The following is a 19,484-nucleotide window of genomic DNA, read 5'->3' on the forward strand; positions in this document are numbered from 1 at the left end:
TATTGGAACTATACACTAGGCAGTATTTAGGCAGTATTTAGATGCAATGTTACACAGGAACTGAAAGCTTTTTACGCATCCTGTTTCTGCACAAGACGGAAATTGTGAGGCTATTCAGAGTTCTGCTGCATCAGCTGCATCATATCCCTGAAGATCAGGAATTGTAGGATAAAATTTTGTGGAAGAAAAAAACTGCTATTCATTTGCAGATTTCTGCAGGATATACAGTATTAAAAAACTCTCTACATATCACACAATGCCTAAAATGTGAAACATCCTCCCCCCCACCCATGATTTTCCAGAGCAGAAAAAAGAAACTCTAGAGAGACACCTACTGGTTCCTATTATTAAACCATTCTCAATTTTCCAAAAACATGTTTGCCGTTAGAACAATAACCTGTTTGCTTAGGTAAACAGTTCTTTTATAGGGATTAGAAAACTTATTAGAAACCTTGACAATATTTCTCAATCTGAGCAACTTTAAGATGTGTGGACTTCATCTGGGGCCAGGTGGACATTTCTGGGAGCTGAAGTTCCTATATTTTAAAGTTGAGTCTGAGAAATTAAGCATTAAGATGATGTAGTTTGCTAAAATATAACCCTACTACTGTAGAAATTGCAGGTTCAGACAGTGGAGGTAGGAAAAGCAAGATTGTTCTGGAAAAAGAAAACATAACCTATAGAAATTGGTACAGTTCCAGTACCACAGGGTACTGGTGCCCTGACGTTTAATCCAGACACATTTTTGATGTATGAAAATTCTGAAGATTCATTTTCACTCCCCTACTATACACACATAAAATAAAAATTATTTTTAAACTGCCCTGCTTATACATACATGGCATTGGAGCAAAGTATAAGTAGAATTTCTGTGATTACGGGTTTCCATCTTGACACAGCAGCTTACATGGTTCAGGGGCTGCTTCCTCTAAGCCAGACTGCTGCCCTGTTTCTGATATCAAACATGCTGTTGGAGAATTGAAGTCAACCTTCCATTCTTAAATGCTTTGGGATGCTATTTGGAACTTATTCTAGGTGAAAAGGCTGAGTTTACATCAGGGGGTCTTCAAAGTTGACTCTTTTATGACTTGTGGACTTCAACTCCGAGAATTCCTCAGCCAGCGTGGGAGTTGAAATCCACAAGTCATAAAAGGGCCAAGTTTGAAGACCCCTGGTTTACATGATGAGCTTACCTGTGATTAATCTAGCTATGATTTATTCAATTAACCCAACCTTTCTAGGCTTATACCCTACTCTTGCCCCTCCTGTTCAACATCTATATGAAGCCACTGGGTGAGATCATCCGTGGTTTCGGGGTGAGGTATCATCAGTATGCTGATGATACCCAGCTTTTCATCTCCACCCCAAACCAACCCAGCGATGCCCTCAATGTGATGTCCCATTGCCTGGAAGTAGTACGGATTTGGATGGGGAAGAACAGGCTCCAGCAAAACCCAACCAAGACTGAGTGGCTTTACGAACCGGCATCTCGACTTGTCCAAGAGGTTCCATCTTTGGTTATGGGAGGAGAGGTGTTACCTCCCATTGATAGGGCACGCAATTTAGGCGTCCTCCTGGACTCATGACTTAGTTTTGAAGATCATATTGGAGTCATGGCCAGGGGGGCATTTTCCCAGGTTCGCCTGGTGCACCAGTTGCGCCCCTATCTGGACCGAGATGCCCTACATACAGTCACTCATGCACTCGTTACCTCCCGGATAGATTACTGCAATGCTTTCTACATGGGGCTGCCCTTGAAGACCACCCGGAGGCTCCAACTGGTGCAGAATGCAGCCGTGCGGGTAGTGATGGGAGCATCCTGATACTCCCATATTACACCCCTCCTGCATGAGCTGCATTGGTTACCGGTTGTCTTCCGGGTGAGATTTAAGGTGCTGGTACTTACCTTTAAAGCCCTACATGGCCTAGGCCCGGGATATTTGCAGGACCGTCTGCTGCCGAGAACGACTTCCCATCGCCCAGTGCGCTCACACAGAGAGGGCCTCCTCAGGGTGCCGTTGGCTAGACAATGTCGGGTGGTGACCCCCAGGGGGAGGGCCTTCTCTGTGGGAGTGCCAGCCCTGTGGAACCAACTTCCCCTTGAGCTCTGGATGGCCCTGGATCTCCGGTCCTTTCGCCGTGGCCTTAAAACGTTCCTTTTTCATCAGGCTGACCTGGACTGACAACAGGGTTTTTTAAAATGTTTTTTAATTTTTAATTGTTTATTTAACTTATTTATTGGGGCTGTTTATTTAATTTCTTTTAACTTTTGTATTGTTTTTATTGTTAGCCGCCCTGAGTCCTTTGGGAGATAAGGCGGCATATAAGTCCCAAAAATAAATAAATAAATATATGTCATGTGAGCATAGCTCAAGAGATGTTAATGTTTAACTTCAGGATCATATGTAACTTCAGAAGTTTATAATTTCATCTCCAAATTATAGTCCTCCCAAACTGAAAAGAACCCAGCTAATATACAGTATTGCATAAGAGACATCACACGAAGTTGTATATTAGATAAAAACAATTGATCCAAAAATAAGAAGCAGCCATTTTAGTCACAAGGATTCTTGCCCATTAAAGGTGTTTTTTGTTGCTAATTAACAATCACATAATTCACTAATGCAACATAATATGATTCACACTTCTGGTACATGACCATATAAAAAGCATACAGTATTGTGTGACCCTAGCCAGTTGTAGTTAAATTAACAAACTATAGTTAAACAAACCATGGCTTAGTTTAAGTAACAAAAGGAAAATGAGATATATTGGACTTTGGAATCAATATGTTATGTAAGAATAAAATATTTGATACACCCAGGATTTTACAATTGGATTGTAATAGAAAAAGCTGGAGCTCTCTGAGGTCTGTTGTGACAATCTTCCAAAATACTTTACGAGTGAAATCACTGCTATTCTGCAATCTCTGTGAAGGTCCACACTATGTTATCTGGTCTAGTTTTAGTTGTTTGGGTGTAAAGTGTAGATATCTTGTTTATAGGAGCTCAGACGTTCACTGGAATATTTTAGTCTTTCTTCTTTATCCTTTTACTATTATCTGCCTTGGTTTTTAACAGCAAGCTAAGGGATCCAATAGGTGGCTTGTATTTTGTCCATGGAGGTTCTTAGTCATCCAGGTCATGGTTGTCCCAAAGACATAGATGTAGAATATTATTGCCCCCCCCAACCCCGAAGTGAGACTGTTTTCATCCCTATCGACTTTTCGAAGTCCGTCAAAATCTGGTTATGCCATCAGGCCTGGAGAGACCAGGGGTCAGTCAGGTACTGAGGTAGCTCCATTAGCCTTTAACCATGATTTTTAAAATTTTCTGAAGTATATATATATTTAATATATATTAATATATTACTGTTTTATATTTATAGTTTTATTGTACACCATGCAGAGTCACTCTTGAGATGGGTAGCCATTTTTTAAAGTGAGAATGTCCTTATTTCTCCAAGCATTATAAACTGTTAGGCAAGCTTCATTGGTTTGCTGTTTTGTTATTCTGACTTATATTTATTTGGACATTTGCTTGCTTTATATACAATAGTAAGGTATTGTTTGCTTTTATGCACCTTGCAACATATCCTAGTATTCTGCAATAAATCAGATTAAAAGTAATTTGAATTCCAACAGCCAAAACAAATAATTTTTTTCAGACTCTTGTGACAATTGCATTCCCACCCCTACCTTATCTATTCAGAAACTATGTGAGTAGGACAATTTGAAATTTACTTTTGGATTTCCTCAAATATGCTAAATAATCCACTGCCACTAAAATTTCACCCATTGGTTCTTAATCTTTTTAAAAAAAATAATGGGTTTTTTTTTGCTTTTTCATTTCTTGTTTATAAGTAAACATATTTATAAAAACTAGATTTGTTTCAGAGATCTCCTATACTGAACAAAATTCTATCACTAAAGGAAGATAATATAAAAGGAGGAGTTGCAAATCTATTTAAAGTTAATATACTCATCTTTATCTCTGATAACCTGGCTCTAGTTATAGGTATTTCTTTCCATTCTTGTTTGGGAAAGTCTCTGGCCTACAATTGTTATCTTTAAAATAGTATCCCTCCTGCTTTAGCACATCTCCACCCAAGGTATGGAATTGAAGGGAGCATACTTTCATCCTCAGTGATGGATTTTTTTCCTGTAGTAGATTGTAGAACAGACATGTCAAACACAAGGCCCGGGGGCCGGATCCGGCCCGTGAAGTGGTTTCATGTGGCCCTCAAAGCCATCCTGGAAACAATGAAGGAACGGCCCCCACTGCCTTGGCCCTGGCCCAGAGACCCTCCTTCTGCCAGAGACCCTCAGATCTGTCCCACTCCTGCCCAGGCCCCCATAGGACCCTTGATGCCAACGATGTAGAGCTGGCCACGCCCACCCAGTAGGTCATACACACTCTAGCCACTCCCACCCAGTAAGCCACGCCTACCCAGGCCACACCCACCCGGCCCCTTGTGGGCAACCGCAATGCTGATGCGGCCCTCAATGAAATTGAGTTTGACAGCCCTGTTGTAGAACAACCACATTCGTTCTCAGGAGATTCTCCAGGATTGATCTCATTGGCAGACTTTTATTCTATATTTCCCCCATATCCAGTTGACAAATACAACTTAACCTCCAGGTTTGTCACAACATGAGTGAAATCTCTAGTTGATGTTCCTGGCAGTTCTAACAAAGAACAGATTCCTCCTTGAGGATCTGATTGGGTTTAATACAGGATTTTGAAAATAGAAAATTGTTTTGCCTTCCAGGCTTCTCCAACACCCAATCTGTTAGGGACAAATGCATTAGTTCAATTAGTGAAGACAAATTGACAGGACCCTGCAAATTAATCAGCTAAAAATACATCATAGTCAAGGATTGGCAGACTGAGAATACGTGCAATTATTATAATGTTCAACGTGGTATTTTTACTTGAAAAACATTCTTTTCTTAAAAACAAAAAACAAAAAAACTGCCACTCCAAGTACAGTGGAGTTATTCAAATGGAGGCTCTCCATTTCCTCAGGTGGAATTTCAACATGAACGGCAGGAGCCATCCATTTTCCCCCTTCAGAACAGTTAGCATCCCCAGGAGAAGACAACCTTTATCCTCCTTAAGTAATGCCTCCTTAAGTAACACCAGCTGCCTGCAATTAGTGCAGGTTCGAGTCCCAGCAGGCTCAAGGTTGACTCAGCCTTCCATCCTTCCGAGGTAGGTAAAATGAGGACGCAGATTGTTGGGGGCAATAAGATGACTTTGTAATAATTTATTTATTTTAATTCCATTTATATCCCGCCCTTCTCCGAAGACTCAGGACGGCTTACAAACTTAGCAGTAGCCTTCATTCTATGTATATGCCTGCTTATTAGGGCTTTCACACAACCCCCAAGCGGCATTATTACAAAGTCAGCTTAATTGCCCCCAACAATCTGGGTCCTCATTTTACCTACCTCGGAAGGATGGAAGGCTGAGTCAACCTTGAATGCCGCTTGTGTGTGTGTGTGTGTGTGTGTGAAAGCCCTAATAAGCAGGCATATACATAGAATGAAGGCTACTGCTAAGCTTGTAAGCCGCCCTGAGTCTTCGGAGAAGGGCGGGATATAAATGGAATTTAAAAAAAAACGCACTCGAGGAGGAGGAGGAGGAAGATGTAACGAGATGCACAAGAAGGCTGCCAAATTCAAAGACAGTGCGGCATCTTGGACTGCGCCGGAATGTGCTGAAAGGTCTCGGCTCAGGAGGCCCTTTGCTCGAGAACAAAGCCGTGCTGAAAACCGGGGAGCGGCCAAAGAGAGGACACCCTTCCCTGCCCGAGAGCCGGGGAAGGGGGGCGTCCCAAACAGCGGCTCCCTCCGCGCCGCTCCGGCTCTCTCCAACCGCTGACGGAGGACGGACGCTCCAATGAATCCCTCCGTCCCGAGATCATGTGCTTCCAGCCACCAGTGCGCTGCCAGAGAGGAAGTGCGGGTTGTTTTCGTTTGCTCGGTTCCTCTCCTGACGAAGATGAAAGGCGGCGGCGGCGGCAACGGGAGCCCCAGTCTGCCAAGTTAAGCGCGAGCTGTGCCCGCCCGGATCGCGGGCGCCGATGGAGGCCCTGGAGTGGGACGCGCTGAGGAACGGCAGCCTCCTGCCTACTCTGAGCCCGGCTGTGCCGCCTTTCGTGAAGCTGGGTCTCACCGTTGCCTACACCGTCTTTTATTCGCTCCTCTTCCTGTTTATTTACATCCAGCTCTGGCTGGTCCTGCACTACCGGCACAAGAGGTTTAGCTACCAGACGGTCTTTCTATTTCTCTGCCTGCTCTGGGCTTCGCTTCGGACGGTGCTCTTCTCTTTTTATTTCAAGGACTTCGTCGCCGCCAATTCCCTCAGCCCCTTCGCCTTTTGGCTCCTCTATTGCTTCCCGGTGTGCCTCCAGTTTTTCACCCTGACGCTTATGAACCTTTACTTCACCCAGGTAAGGGAGGGAGGGAGGGACGGCGCTAGTACAGGGGTCTTCAAACTTGGCCCTTTTATGACTTGTGGACTTCAACTCCCAGAATTCCTCAGCCAGCTTTGCTGGCTGAGGAATTCTGGGAGTTGAAGTCCACAAGTCATAAAAGGGCCAAGTTTGAAGACCCCTGCGCTAGTAGAACCGCCATTAACCGAAGCTGTGGGGCTACCGGCCCCTTAAAAGTGGACATTTGGAGGAGGAGCTCCAGATTTGTAGACAGAGACGGTAGCAACAACAACAACAACAAAAAAAAAACTTCTTACTCAGCCAATTGGACAGACCAGCTGATTTTACAAGGTTTCGCAATATAATCTGGATCTCAGTTGCTCCTTAAGAGGAGGGAGAGACAAAATATGATAAATCCAAGATTTCCCACCATTTACTTTGATGCAAGATTTCCATCAGGAATAACTCGTTCCTCTTTCTCCTCACCGGAAAATTACATGGCTCACAAATGGAGCATTGCGTAGTGGGTTTCTTTATTTTATTTTTTTTGTTGTTGTTAAGTGAAGACTGATGATTTTTACAGGCAAAGCAAATCTTTCCTTGAACGCTGGTGTAGGTGCAAAATTTTAAAATGAGATCATGGAGATAGGAAGCCTCAGACTATTCTTAAGGATCCTTCAGTTAACAACACGCTCAGAGATGCAGCAACCCAGTTTTGCAGTGTTGTGTAAATACCGTAATGGAAAGTTTTTGAAAGAAATGTATATTATACACTTTTAATGTTTGAAATACATTAAATGCTAAGGAATATCAATGATAAATTTAGTCTTTAGTAATAAGTAGGCTTCACCGAGATTCTTTTTATAAAAACAGGAGCAAGAAAAAGTTAGCATTACTGAAATTTTAAAGAAGTTAAGCAGAACATTATTTTAAAGTAGGAAGTAGGGAGGGATCTCAATATTATTTTTTCAGATAAATAAGTTGATTGAAGTTTAGCTTCAGTGCTTCATATTATAAGGATTTATACCTTTTATTGTGATTGTGAAGTTGGACCAAAATCACTCATTAAAAGTGCCTTAATATTTATAGATATATCAGTCTTCCATTACATGCAAATGATATAACATTTTATTACTATGATACTGAAAACTGGGACTTGCAAAAGTATTACACAGCAACCAATTAAGTTTTGGCACATTTTATTTGTTAGAAAGAGGCTAAATTGAAAGAATATAGCCAGGTTCACACATTGCACTAACAAATAATTTGACTGCTGTTTAGTGAATAAGTAACAAGTATTTAGGTAGAATAATGCCAAAATCTATAGTACTAAGTCATTCACTACTGCTGTTCTTGCATTTTTACTTTACTGGAAATAATTCCCACTGAATATAATGGGAATTGATTCAGAGAAGCACATTGAAAATTGTGATTCAAGGTAAACATTTAAGATTGCATTCTACTTAACTATAGTCAAAGAGATTCAGATAATCAGATGACAAGTTTGGCTTGTAAGTCTGCATGTTGCCACAGAGTACCCTTTAAATATTACATCTCTATTGTCACATCAGACATGCATGGACAAGCATAGAAGGGAGGTAAGGAACACACTCTCAATCCAAAGACAACCTTTATCCAAATAAAAAGACAGGTTCTGCCTCAGTGTGCCTTAAATCCAGTCTGCTTGGTGTGAACTAGTTACTAATTGTTAACAAAACTTAGGAAATATTTGGAAAACTGCTAAGAACTCCCTCTATACACCCACTGTTCATTAATATGGCAGAAGAAATGCCTTCAAAGAATCACTGAAATTATGCCAAGAAAGATGAATAATTAATAGTTAATTGGGATATAGTCAAGGTTAATTTGCGTATAGTTAAGGCTATGGTCTTCCCAGTTGCAATGTATGGCAGTGAAAGTTGGACCATAAAAAAGGCTGAGCGCCAAAGAATTGAGGCCTTTGAACTATGGTGCTGGAGAAGACTCCTGCAAATCCCTTGGACTGCAAGGCGATCAAACCGGTCAGTCCTAGAGGAGATCAACCCTGACTGCTCTTTAGAAGGCCAGATCCTGAAGCTAAAACTCAAATACTTTGGCCACCTAATGAGAAGGAAGGACTCACTGGAGAAGAGCCTAATGCTGGGAAAGGTTGAGGGCAAGAGAAGAAGGGGACGGCAGAGAATGAGGTGGCTGGATGGAGTCACTGAAGCAGTAGGCGTGAGCTTAAATGGACTCCAGAAGATGGTAGAGGACAGGAAGGCCTGGAGGAACATTGTCCATAGGGTCGCGATGGGTTGGACACAACTTCACAGCTAACAACAACAACAATTGGCAGAAAAAGAGGCTGAGTCTTTCAATCTGTTATGAGGGACTTTTCTAATGTGATGCTCTTGATGTGTTGGATTTCAAGTCCCATAATTCTTATGCAAGTTTAAAACAGGTTGGAATATTAGTCATGCTTGACTCTTGTGACTTTATGGACACATCTATGTACTTTTCTTAGAAATGATTTGCCATCTCATTCTTTCACAGAACTTTTCAACTTCCCATTCTAGCCTACAGTTTCTGGGCTGTCCTGATAATTTTCCCTTTCAATACTAACTAGGGCTGACCCTGCTTAGCCTCCATGTTCAGACAATGTTGGTAAAGTGCTATTATCTGTTGAGACAATGATAATGGATGTGTGGAAGGAAGAAATGAAAGAAGAAAGGCTTTAATATGTTGTTGCCTTTCAACTTTTTCTTGCAATCTCTGCCTCTATGACTATTTATTTTAGCTGGGTTTATTTTTAGATTTTGAGCCATGACGGGCAGAGCTTAGGAGGAAGAAGTTGTAGGAAAAAAGTAGTGGAAGGTTGAATTGTATTCTTTTTGAATCCTACTCTTTTCTCATAATAACAGATTAACAGAATAATAGAAGGAAGGGACCTTGGAGGTCTTCTAGTCCCACCCTCTTGCTCAAACAGGAAATTCTATACACCATTTCAGACAAACAGACAAAACTGACTGAGAAAGTGGACAATACATTGAAAAATACTGTGTGTATTACACATAATTTGTTCTACTCTGAATCATAAGCACTGTATTTTAAATAAATTCAACAAATAAATAAATTCAATAAATAAAGTCCCTCTCCAACAAAATACTGAAGAAGCATAAACCTGTTTTCAAACACTGGCTCAGTCTGCTTTCGTATTCATAACTATCTCTATTCTACTTCTAGAATTTAGCTTACATGTTTTTTCCACCTATACCAGGATTTATGTTATCCAATCTACCACAGATTTTTTGGCATGCATTGTACTGTCTCTGTTCTTTTGTCCTTTTTTTGTCTCTTTGAGTCAATCTTGACTCTTGGTGTCAAGGATGTCTGGATGAATCCCTGCAGTTTTTTCTAAGGAAGATTTTGAAAATACTGGTAGTTCGGCATTGACTGCTTCCTAAAGCTGAGAGAGAGTGACTGGCTAAGATCATCCAGTTGGCTTTATGCTTAAGGCAGGAATAGAATTCACAGTCTCCTGATTTCTAGGCTGGTGCCTTAACCACAGTATCAGACTGGTTCTCATGGACAGATTTTACTAAGATTTAATTATTCTACGCGGTTTAAGAATTTTTAAGGCTGCTAAACCATGAAAGAGTTCCAGTCAGGATTCTACTAGATACCAGTGAGTTAGGAAGGACTACCAAACCAAAGTATCCCAGAATTAACTTGGCATTGATGAAAATAAGAGAGATTTGTCTAAACTGTATACAGTCTAATTGAAAGTGAAGGGTGAGAACACTTCCTCTGTCATTTATGAAAATCTCTTACCATGTTTCTGGACTGGAAAATTAATCACGGTCAAGCCTCATTAATACAGATAGTCCTCAATTTCTGATCAATCACTTAATGAGCATTCGAAGTTACAGCGGACCTGTCCAGAGGTATTTACAATGTGTTTTCAAATTTAAACCACACACATTCCTCATCATATGATTGCATTTTGGGTGCTTGGCAAACAACTCACTTTTATGGCTGTTTCCAGCATCCTGTGTCATGTGACCAGAATATTTTTGCTGGTTTCTGGTGTTTACTTCGAGATTCAGACAACGCCACCCCCCCACACACACACCTATTGAGGAAAATGGATTTGTTTAACAACCACCACATTCATTTAACGACCATTGCAAAAAATGTTGAAAAAAATCACCTCCGACCACATGATGCCTCAACTTATAACTGCAATAACTTATGACCATAATTCCAGGGTCAGTTATGTTCCTAAGTCAACGACTATCTGTACTTGGATAGGAGGTCAACAGGGAACAGGGCTGTAGGCCAGAATGAGAAATTGAAAAAAACATCCTGGAAAAAAGCAATGGCAACTCACTTCTGGATTATTGCCAGGAAAACTGCATGAATGCGTCCATCAGTCGATTAATTTGAGGTTTCCATCCTTAAATGAATTCTGTTTTATCAAAGCCCTCAGTTCCGTATATGTTTGTACATGAATGTTATTCTGTATTTTTATCCTTATCTCTAAAGCTTCCAAATAAAACTGTTCAGTTAAGCTTGATTTGAACATGATATGTTCAGCCAAAAATAATAATAATTGGTGCTGGGTTATATTTCATGTCTTTCATTTAACTCTGATGTATGCCATTCATGCCCTGGTATCTCAAGGCTAAGAATCCTATTCCTATGCATTTGCTGGGTATATGTAGCTACGTTTGGTTGTTTTTTTTCTTGCTTGACTACAGCATATAGAAATTGGATCATAATGTACAGGTAGTCCTCAACTTACAATAGTTTGTTTAGTGATAGTTCAAAGTTACAACAGCACTGAAAAAAGTGACTTATGGCCATTTTTCACACTTATGACCATTGCAGCATCACCATGGTTATGTGATCAAAATTCAGACATTTGGCAACTGACTCATACTTATGACCATTGCAGTGTCCCGGGGTCATGTGATCACCTTTTGCGACTTTCTGACAAAGTCAATGAAGCCTGATTCACTTAACAACTGCAGTGGTTCACATAACAACTGTGGCAAGAAAGGTCATAAAATGGGGCAAAGCTCACTTAACAAATGTCTCACTTAACAACAGAAATGTTGGGCTCAGTTGTGGTTGTAAGTTGAGGACTATCTTGTATAGAAGCACTGTCCATGGCATTATCTCTAGCTGTGCTGGACTAATACTTTCATCATCCTTAAGCATATGTATTTTGTGTACTGTTTTTGAAGACAAGGAGTTGGGAGTTCCTCATTCTAGTTTATTCTCCATTTTTAGATTAGTAGAAACAAATGGAGATTTAGAAGATAACAAAAAACATTGGACTATGATTACTGAATTGGAACATATGATACATTAGGAAAAGATTAGGAGGAAATGGAACAGAATGTATTTAGAGAAAGATGCAGAATATGCTAGTCCCTTTTCAAGGGTCTTTCATTTGGAACAAATGTTTTTTCCATGATTGTGAGGGATGTTTATCAAATCCAATAATACTATTTAATGACTCAGCCTTCCTACCATTGCTAGGCACTATCTCTAGACAAAGAATCATAGACATAGTTAGACCAAAATCTACATGACTATACACCCCATCTGAAACTGACTTTTCCTATGACTCACTCTTAGGCTAAACTGATACTAAAGGAATCTCCTGGAAAATCAGATCCCCCATAGGATTGTTAGGCCAGCTTGATTGGCCACTCTTTAAATTTGCTCATCCATATCTAAAAATGCCTCTGCTTGGTGAATATTTCTTTAGTTTTCAAGTGGGTTTTGAGGAGACGAGAGTTGCTAACACATCCACAAGGCTGAAGTTTCTAGTAAATTAAGTTAGCTAGGCTGCCTTACGTTTGTGAGATATGCATATGATGGTGGTATTTAAAGGAAAAGGAATTGCTGTTACTTCGGCATATGGCAAGGAATAATATACTCTGTTATGAAACTTGTGCATTGTGAAGGAAGGACGATAAGCTATTTGAAGCCTTACAGTACTGTATAGTACTGTAACTGTAGCTCCAATTACTGTCATTTCAGTTTGCTTTCTCTACAACACCACAGTATCAGCTTTTGAGAAGTGGAGTGAGAGGTGGGGATTCTTGTTGCTACAAAACTTGCAGCAGGGCAAAGATGAGATTTTTCCTTCTTATTCTCAGCCACCCATCAAAAGAAGTGAAGACAATCATGGCTCATCTTCAAACTGTTTCTGAAAATGTTGCCAGAATAGATGTGTTCAACAATCAATTGTGCATGGTAGCTATAGAAACTATAATTTCCTCAAAGAACCATCCTAAAAACAGCTGGGGGAAGGGAAGGGGATATTCAGGGAAAATAGTATAATGGGGATAGATTGGGAAGAGCACACATGCAATAAAAGTGGATCAGAACACTCCAAGCCAAGCCAACTGTTTGTAAAGACTGGCCTAATAGATAATCACCCAACATTTAATATTAAAAAGGAACTGACCACTTGTGACTTCTCTTTGATTCTTAGTAAGCTGTGAACTTGGAATTATTTTATTTATTTTTATGTATTTATTATTAAACTTTTCACTAAGCCTACTCTAGACAGCTTATAGTTATACAATTAAAATACCATATAAAACAAAGGTCTCCAAGTCCTTGTCCATGAACCGGCATCAGTCCGTGGCACGCTAGCAACCGGGCTGTGCAAACAAATGAAGCCTCATCCACAGGATGCAGGCAGCACGCAAACCATGCCGCCTCCAGTCCGTGGAAAAAAACTTTCTCCATGGAATCAGTTCCGGGTGGCCAAAAGGTTGGGGGCTGTTGATATAAAACTAAAAAGAATAAGAACCATACATTTAAAATTAAAATTCAGTTAGAATCCAATTAATTGGATGGAAAGGAAAGGAGAAAGTGGGTATGGGGAGGAGGTGGGGTCCAACAAATCCATTTACCACTCCCAAGATGCCACAATCCTAGCCATGTGTTCTTTTACTAACTGGGGGGGGGGGGCATTCAAGGATATTGAAGGAAAATTTTGAGAAAAAGTGTTTTCCTTCTCCAAAGGTATAACAGTCCGAATGTTCTTATTAAGCATGGTTAATAATTGTCTGTTTGCTTCTGAAATACATGATAGATCTAAGTAGCCTCAAGATATGTAGACTTTAACTCCAAAACTTCCTCAATCGTTGATGAGAATTCTAGTAGCTGAAAGCTACGAATCTGAAGTGAGACCAGTTTGAGGAAGCTTGCATTACAGAGATAAATGGAAGGAAAACTGCAATTTCTGAGAATAAATTAAACATGGGAAATATTATAGCATTATTTTACTTCTTGTAGTACCAAAGTTGTATATGTGGTCTATATGAATATGCCCTGCTCCTACTTTTGCTATGTTATATAATGCAACTCTGAAAAAAAAGATTATTATGCCTTTGAGGGTTTTTTTAAGGAAAGCAGAGTGAAATATTTCCTTTGTTTAAAAAGAGCTGAGCAATAGAGTACCCATTTGCCTGAGACTAACAGAATCTCCTTGAATAAAAAAACAATCTTCAAGCAAAAAGCTAGAGATAGGGGAGTCACAGGCAATAGTCAGGAAGGGTTGATGACAATAATGAAATCATGAAAGCAAGCATTGGTACTTTTTCTGACATGCATAAGCCTCATTTGCCCTATTGACCATTTCTCTGATCTCACCATGGGACAACATCTGGTCTGAGAGGTCATAAAACAATCCCAGGGCCGGACTAGAAAGTTGAAAAGCACTCCAGAGGAAGATAAGTGGCAAAAATACCTAGAAATTAAATGGCTGAATCCAAGCAGTTCCTACAACTTATTCTTTTTGCTTGGTTTCTCTGATTGTATACAAAGCTAGTTTTGATTCTGCAGGGGTATTTTTTGTCTAGGATAAGATCTATATTTCCTGTAAACAGACTGATGAATAAAATTTTGCTGCTGCATAGAAAATTGGCTATTTGCAAATCTGAAAGCAAGAGTGTAGGAGCAGCACAATGCTACATATGTGGCTAAGTCATCCACCTGAAATATAATGAACTCGCAGTACAAGAGAGTGCCAGCCCTACTGTGCATTGCATGTTTAATAACACAGTCTCATTTTCTTACAGGTGATTTTCAAAGCTAAATCTAAATACTCACCAGAATTACTTAAATACAGGTAAAAACATGTTTCCCCCATGAATGAAGGGAAAAAAAGTATTTGCATACTATTGGGACATGATTTATTTTACTTCTAAAATAAATAAAAAAAACAGGCCCATGTATTTCTGAGAAATAATAATTACTTAGAGAATTTACAAAGCTGCCCATTTTAAATGTATAACCCTGGGCAGCTAACAACAGTTATCATAAAATACATAATAAGACCTCAAAACACAAATACAAACCAAGTTAAAAATAGACAAAATACAATAGCTGGGCACCATAACAAACTTATATTTATATTGGGCTCATTACCATCCTAGTCCAGTACCTGCGGGGAGAGTCAGGTATTCACAGCCCTCAGGAAGATTAGAAGGCTTTGGGCCTTCCAGACCTTGTGGGGGGAGTGGGGGAAGGCTATTCCGTGATAGGCACCACGACTAAGAAAGCTTAATTACTTTTCATAATTAAAATTAGATTTAATGTTTAATTATTTTCCTGAGAAAATTTAGTTAAAGTTCAGCTACAGTGACTTGGTTTGTGCAAGCTACAACGATTAGTCACTTTAGAAATGACAAAATACAGTCCAACGTAATCTTGAAAAATCAGTGATAGGAAATTTGGGTTACAGAATCAAGGCTATAAAACTACAGTAGTTTGTAATAGAGAGCATATTATGCATCGCTGGGACAAACTGAGCAACACAAAGCCTTTTCAAGCAGCTTGGAATCCCAGCATACGTGGAGGATACCAATTTGGGGAAGACTGATTTAGTATTAACGTTTGCTAAAAATAATATTTGCAACATTAACACTATTTTCCCTCTCCTTGCTTAGGTTACCTCTCTATCTGGTGTCTTTCGTGGTCAGTCTGCTTTTCCTGCTGGTGAATTTAACGTGTGCTGTGCTTGTGAGATTAGAAAATTCAGAAAGGAGGATCATTGTATTGGTCAGGGTTGCTATAAATGACACTTTGTTTGTACTCTGTGCCATCTCACTCTCCGTTTGTCTCTACAAGATTTCCAAAATGGCCTTAGCAAATATTTACTTGGAATCCAAGGTAAAGTACATCTTAATTTTTTGCGTTTTTGTGTGTTGTTTTCGTTTAGTCTGGGGAAATCATTCCAATGCAGATAAATGAATGCTATCTTGTTCAAGAATGGAATGATTTTTCTTCAGTGTCTAGTCAAGATTAGTGGGGGTGAATCCAACTGATAGTTTATTTTATTTCTTTCTAAGGTTATAAAATTGATGCTTGTAATCAGTTTAAAGGTAGTGGCAAAGCACCTCTGAAAACATTGTAAAAAAGACCTGCATGGATTTGTCTATGTATTTGCCAGAGATCCCAACTAACTTGATGACACACATGCGCATATCAATCTGAAATCAACCAATTATGGGTTTTATGTAACCAGCTAAAATTATTACATCCCATTTAAACAACTCTGAAAAGCTCTAAATGTCCTGAGTAAAAATAAACCTTCTTTTAAACTTTAAACAAGAAGGGCTTCATTGCCAATAGTCTTTTTCTATTATCTAGATCTAAGGAAAAAGCAAACTTAGTTGTTGTTAAATGATGGGATATGATGACCTTCTAAGTTTTAGTTTATTGTAAAATATCAGACTTATTTTGTTCGGTTGGGTATCAATAGCATTTTCATAATGGTTTTCTCCAAAACCAGATTGGCATAGGAACATCCAGGACCACACTGTGTTACTCCAATTCTGCACAAGCAAACTTAAACACGTTCAACACACAACATGTACAGGTAGTCCTAAACTTAGGACCACAAATGAGCCCAAAATTTCTTTTGTTAAGTGAGACATTTGTTAAGTGAGTTTTGTCCTATTTTATGAACTTCCTTGCCACAGTTATTAAGTGAATCACTGCAGCTGTTAAGTCAGTAACATAGTTGTAAAGTGAATCTGGTTTTCCCATTGAACTTTGCAGCATTCCCATGATTGTGTGATCAAAATTCAGATGCTTGACAACTGGTTCATACTTAAGATTGTTGCTGTGTCCCAACCATTGACTTTGCTTGTCAGAAGGTTGGGACACAGCAACAATCTTAAGTATAAACCAGTTGTCAAGCATCTGAATTTTGACCACACAATCATGGGAATGCTGCAAAGTTCATAACTCTGAAAAATTGTCATAAGTCACTTTTCTCAGTCCCATTGTAACTTTGAATGGTCCCTAAATGAAATGTTGTAAGTCATGGACTACCTCTACTGAAAAATAAAATATCTGAAACAGCAAGCTGTTTTTCTGTGGATACTTTCTTGAGAATATGTTTTGCTTAGATTGTGCTGAAACAACATGAATAGTAGTCAGGGAACTTATTCCTTGCATTATAAAGTTCACTTTGTTCAATATTGACAGACTGCATTTTTCATACCAATTGCATAATATTTTTTTTAAAAAAATCACCAGTTTGTTTAGCATAATAAATCAATCAAAAATAAAAAGAATCAGACTAAATCGTTCCAAAGACCTAGTTCAGAAGTCAGCAATCTTTTAAAGTTTGTGGCATAATCATTTGATTATTTGTTATATTATGGAAGCAAAAGATAGAAAAGTCTTCATGTTAAAAATGTTTTAAACATTCAGAATGCCCCAAATCTAGAATGCAGAGATTTTATGGATGTGAGTATGTCTCAACTTTTCAGCTATTTTGTTAGTGGGCAGCATATACTGGTATTTCAGATGCCATGATCTGGCATTTTCGACATCCTCTATCTATCCAATAGTAGCCAATCAGATGACTGGAGGACCACTGTTCAAGACTCGGAACAATAATGAACTTCCATCTGTCACTTCTCAGCAGCTAACCAAAGACTGTATTATCTTTCTCATTTCCATCACTGAAGATTTAATGAAGGAATAAGTGGACAAAAGAAGCTTTAGAACCGATTAAGCAGACTGAAGTCCTGGTCTTTCTCTTTTAACACTGAGAGTGCTATTGTTTATCCCTTGATATTTGATTCTTTCCAAATGATTCTATAAAGATAGAGAAAAAAGGTTTTTTTCCCAAAAAATTTCAACTTTGGGTCCTTTGATTTTAGAGAGTTTTTGTTGTGTTTCTCTAGGAACGATATAGGAGCTAATGTATATATGTAAGGTATCAGCACTTTTCAGAATCCAGCAGAATGTTTAGGCTGGTCCAAACTGACTTGAGATTTGGCTACAAATTTTCTCTCAAACTAGAACCTTGAACATTTTCGTGATCAGTAGACAAGTACATTCAACTGTGTTTTAATTTCTCTAGGGATCATCAGTATGCCAGTTAACAACAATAGGAGCAACTGTTATACTATTGTATACCTCAAGAGCCTGTTACAACCTGGTTATTTTATCATTTTCTCAAAATAAGGCAATGAACTCTTTTGATTATGATTGGTACAATGTATCTGATCAGGCAAGTACTGTATAGCAATTTCTTCTGACAATACAATGTTCATCTAGATACCTATACTTAATGGTGTAAAAGTAAGCATCCTTCTCCCTCTCACATCTTTGCAGTTACCAGCTCAAGGTCTTTTAACTACATATGGCAAGAATAAAAAAACTGATTATACTGGCATCATTTTCATAAAAATGAGAATGAAATCTTCAGTGGAGGGCTGTAGGAAACTTTTATATGTGACGTAGTCTGAAGTATGTTAAAACCAGGGAAGATGTAAGTCACCCTTTGCAAAAAGATTGATTTACTTTGAAAAGCACAATGGCTTACTGTACTGTAGCATACTGTATTGTATGCTAGCAATACCTTAGCCAAGAATTTTATGTTTCATTCAGTTTAGCTTTGTGATGAAAATTTTACAATATATCAGAAAAACCAATGGGAAAATCTTTCCTATTCTGGGCTAACAGTTTAGGAGAAAGGGGATTGTGTAACAGAAAGAGTTAATCCTGTTATCTACTTTAAAATGTATTTAAATGTGGCATGCTTTCAAGTGATTCACATGCAAATTACCTATGTGTTAGTCAATTTGACTGATTCTGAATTAAATCAGTTTATCCATGATTGATTCAGGCTATATAGTTCAACACTTTGAAGCCATGTTTTCAGAATGTATCCTTCTGCTTAAGTATATATCTGTAATACAGGTTGTAGTATTGATACACTTCAGTAAGTATCCACTAATTGAAACGTTCTGACAGCAATAAGTCTTGATAGTTCAGATAGATGCATATTAGTTTATTTAGGCCAAGAAAATTTAGAACATACGGTATCTAGATTTGGAAGCTGCAGAAATCTCATAACATTGCTTGTCAGAAAAGGTTTCATCTCACTATCTGCTTACTAACACTTAATACTTAACTATTACAACAGTTTTCCCTTTATATTTTGCAACAGGCAGATCTGAAATGCCAGTTGGGTGATGCTGGCTATGTAGTATTTGGAATAATCTTGTTTGTGTGGGAACTTCTCCCCACTTCCTTGGTGGTGTTTTTCTTCCGTGTTCGAAATCCTACAAAAGACCTAGTAAGTTATACCTATTTCTTAATATTTACTTATTTTAAAGGAATAAGAATGAATAAACTTCTAAGAATAAATTAACTGCTTTAAAACCTAAGTGAGCATTTTTTTATTTGTTTTTAAAATATCACTGCTCTCATAACATCTTTGTAAATTGTCCTAACTCCCTCAGATGTTTATTAAATAAGTGAAATAAGTATTTCCTATCTGCCAGTGTTTCTATGAAACTCAGGCTAGAGTCTTGTTCCTTCACACAATTGCCTAGGTAAGCTTACATTCTCTTCTCAGAGAAGTGACCCAAAATCAAAACTGAATAATTCTTCATTTTCTTTTTTGTTACCATTTGCCATCTTCAATAAGTGGCTGATGTACTATTTCTTCTTCACCTTTTTCGAACATAATCTGAAAAAGCTTGTGTGTGTGTGTGTGTGTGTGTGTGTGT

The 19,484-nt window shown here is 38.7% G+C and overlaps 1 protein-coding gene across 1 annotated transcript in view; it reads left to right on the forward strand.

The window, feature by feature from the left end:
• Window positions 1-5,926: 5,926 nt before the first annotated feature.
• The window catches only part of GPR137B (G protein-coupled receptor 137B), a gene marked incomplete at its 5' end in the record, with an annotated part of 19,385 nt that continues 5,827 nt past the window's right edge, over window positions 5,927-19,484 (forward strand). Inside the window, 6 exon segments of the mRNA XM_083352982.1 lie at window positions 5,927-6,053; window positions 6,056-6,456; window positions 14,526-14,575; window positions 15,396-15,618; window positions 17,828-17,981; window positions 18,924-19,048. Coding sequence (XP_083209108.1) covers window positions 5,927-6,053; window positions 6,056-6,456; window positions 14,526-14,575; window positions 15,396-15,618; window positions 17,828-17,981; window positions 18,924-19,048 — 1,080 coding nt within the window.

Source organism: Vipera ursinii, assembly GCF_947247035.1.
Source record: "Vipera ursinii genome assembly, chromosome: 1".
NCBI lineage: Eukaryota > Metazoa > Chordata > Lepidosauria > Squamata > Viperidae > Vipera > Vipera ursinii.